This window comes from Myotis brandtii, unplaced genomic scaffold (assembly GCF_000412655.1).
Source record: "Myotis brandtii unplaced genomic scaffold, ASM41265v1 C42852112, whole genome shotgun sequence".
In the NCBI taxonomy this organism is placed as follows: Eukaryota; Metazoa; Chordata; class Mammalia; order Chiroptera; family Vespertilionidae; genus Myotis; species Myotis brandtii.
The window spans coordinates 1-2,695 of NW_005327392.1; the positions used below are offsets into that span (position 1 = coordinate 1).

The following is a 2,695-nucleotide window of genomic DNA, read 5'->3' on the forward strand; positions in this document are numbered from 1 at the left end:
AATAAATAGGGATATCATTTACAATATTAAAAAGTGATTTAGTGCAACAGAAAAGTTAGAAAAGGGATAGAAATTGCTAAGGTGGTGATGGTGTAGAAATTTGAAATAGGATAATCAAGAAAGTCTCAATACAAAGGTGGTATTTAAATAAAGACAAGGAAAGGGGAGTAAGCAATGCTGAAAGCAGAAGGAACAGCTAGTGTAAACTCCCCAAGGGAGGGAGGAAGGGAGGGAGAGGGAGGGAGGGAGGGAGAAAGAATGGAAGCATATCATCCAAGTTAGACAAAACACCAGCCCTTATAACTAAACAAAAGTGAGATAGTCTAATCTGCAACAAATAATTTTGACTTCAGGATACAAATACATACAAGTCAATCTCTCCCGGAGCTCAGGAGTTGGCGCCATATCCACAGCACTTTTCCCATGGCAATTGACCAGTGTAGGATCAGCACCATGGCTAAGCAACAGAGAGCAGACTTCTACACGATTCTTGGAAGCAGCCTCATGCAGAGGAGTAAACTGCCAGAGATCCATGGCGTTAACACAGGCTCCATGCTGAATTAAGAGAAAAAGTTTTAGGTCAGTAATCATTTTGCTGGATTAAATAAAGCTCAGAAGACATTTATTTCACTGTAAAATTCAGTTACAACTCTTTGAAATGTCAACAATATTTTAATTTCAGCTTTTATAAATAGTTTAAGCAATGATAATATTTTAAAACTGCTTTTCTTAAAAATCTTATTCACTACTAAACACATGAAAACTCATGACAAGTTAAAAAGAGCAAATGAAATTCATTATTTTTTATTTCTTTTACCTTTAGTAGCAGTTCTGTGACTTCATAATGTCCATATGAACATGCATTATGAAGAGGCACAAGTCCACTAAATGAAAAAAGGCAAAGTAAAATACTGAAATTTCAAACAACTTATAGTCATTTATCCAAGAAGTGCTAAGCAACAAAAATCTAATAAATCCTAATACAATTATGTTAAAAATATTTTAAAGTATTTAGTAAGATGATTCAAAGCACAGATAATTTAATCTTTTGTATTTCCCTTGTATTTTGTGTATACAATCCTTAAATATAATGATAAAAACACCAATTAGAGAAGCATTTAGGCAAAATGAAGAACATGTGCTGACAATTGCATGCTTTATATATGAAGTGTTTACATTAAATAAATGTTAATTGATAGAGAATTGAAAATTCCTACTCTTTTGTTTCATTTTCAAAGTAAGTACCAGCACAAGAATTAAATATCCAAACTACTATAACTTGCATTTTAAATTATCTTTCTACATGAGTCAAAGACCCCCTTTTTTGTGCTGTACTTCTCTTGATGACTCACCTATTGTACACCCATCTGTTTTCAGACATGCACAAGGAAATAGAGATGTACAAGAGCATCAGGCATTTGTACCCCTATACTATCGGGACACCATTCACATATGGCACAAAACCTGGCGCAGGCGAGAGAGAACAGAGTACGGAAAAGAGCAGATTTGGAATGAATGGATTCCCCCTTGGGTAACTGTCTCAAGTACTGAATTCTTTATTCATTTCTATGTTTCCTGACATGGAAAGGGGCAAACTGAAAGAAACCTCCTCCAGGGCTTCTCTTCTTTATGCTGCCAATCACAAGAGTATAATATGAATCTATTTACCTGGGTAGTAAGGTCAAGTTATCTTTTAGATCTTAAGGTGGGATAATGAGAAATGTTAGCCCATCACACAGGACAGCAAACTTGATTCATATGTCCCTGGAGACTAGATAGAAAACTCGTACAAAGTTTTCCAAAATACACTTACGCATAAAGTAAATGACGTGACAGCTTTCTTAGTCCCTCTGCCCTAACCCTCCAACCCCCACCACATCAACCTTCATACGGATCTTTTAGGTTTTCCAAGTTCAGATGTCCAAGATTCATCAGGGAAAAAACAAATTAGAATACTGTATAGTTATGATTTTGGTTTATTAATAAGAGATAATCTTTTCATTCCAGATAAATGATAGCTATATTAATAGATTATCATAATTTTCAATTTGTCTTATCTTTCTGAAATGCAGCTTGAGTTAAGAAATAACAATTGCAATTGAAACAAATTTTAAATAATAGAATTTCAATAAAATTAAACTAATTTAGGAAACTATTATGAGACGCAAGAAGTAGTATATGAAAATAAAATCGAAGTTGCAAACATTCTTAAAATGCTACACAAGCTGTAAAGAAATGGTCTATATGACTTTCTTTGCCTAGTGTTCAACAACTTCAGCATATAAGATGTTGAAAACAAAGCATAACAATCCATGAGCAAAACCACTAAAGGAAATAAACTGCTACACCTACCCTTTGTCTTTTGCATGAACATCAGCACCATGCTGAAGCAGCAGCTGAACTATCCGAACTCTGTTGTAGCCTGCGGCAAGATGTAAAGGCGTAGACTAGAAAACAGAAGAAAAACACACCCACTCCTTCAGGTAAATAATTCTTGCTTTACCATTTAATCTGTATTTGTTTAGATTTAAACACAATGAACGTTAACATACACAAAACATACTGAGTTAAAGTGTCAAAAACTCCTATTTCCTAATTGAATGAGGGACAATTCACTCACTTCAGGAGTAAATTCTAACTTCAGTGCCATGCACCTGTTTTCTCCTACTTTTTTTTTATTGTACATAGGTCTCCT

The 2,695-nt window shown here is 34.4% G+C and overlaps 1 protein-coding gene across 1 annotated transcript; it reads right to left on the minus strand.

Annotated features, from left to right (window-relative positions):
• Positions 1-364: 364 nt before the first annotated feature.
• Positions 365-2,447, minus strand: LOC102247479 (tankyrase-1; the record flags this gene model as incomplete). The annotated part of the gene is made up of 3 exons (XM_005853057.1): positions 365-555; positions 818-884; positions 2,353-2,447. Coding segments are annotated over 3 exons (353 nt in total), but the record flags the coding sequence as incomplete, so codon positions are not given.
• Positions 2,448-2,695: the final 248 nt, after the last annotated feature.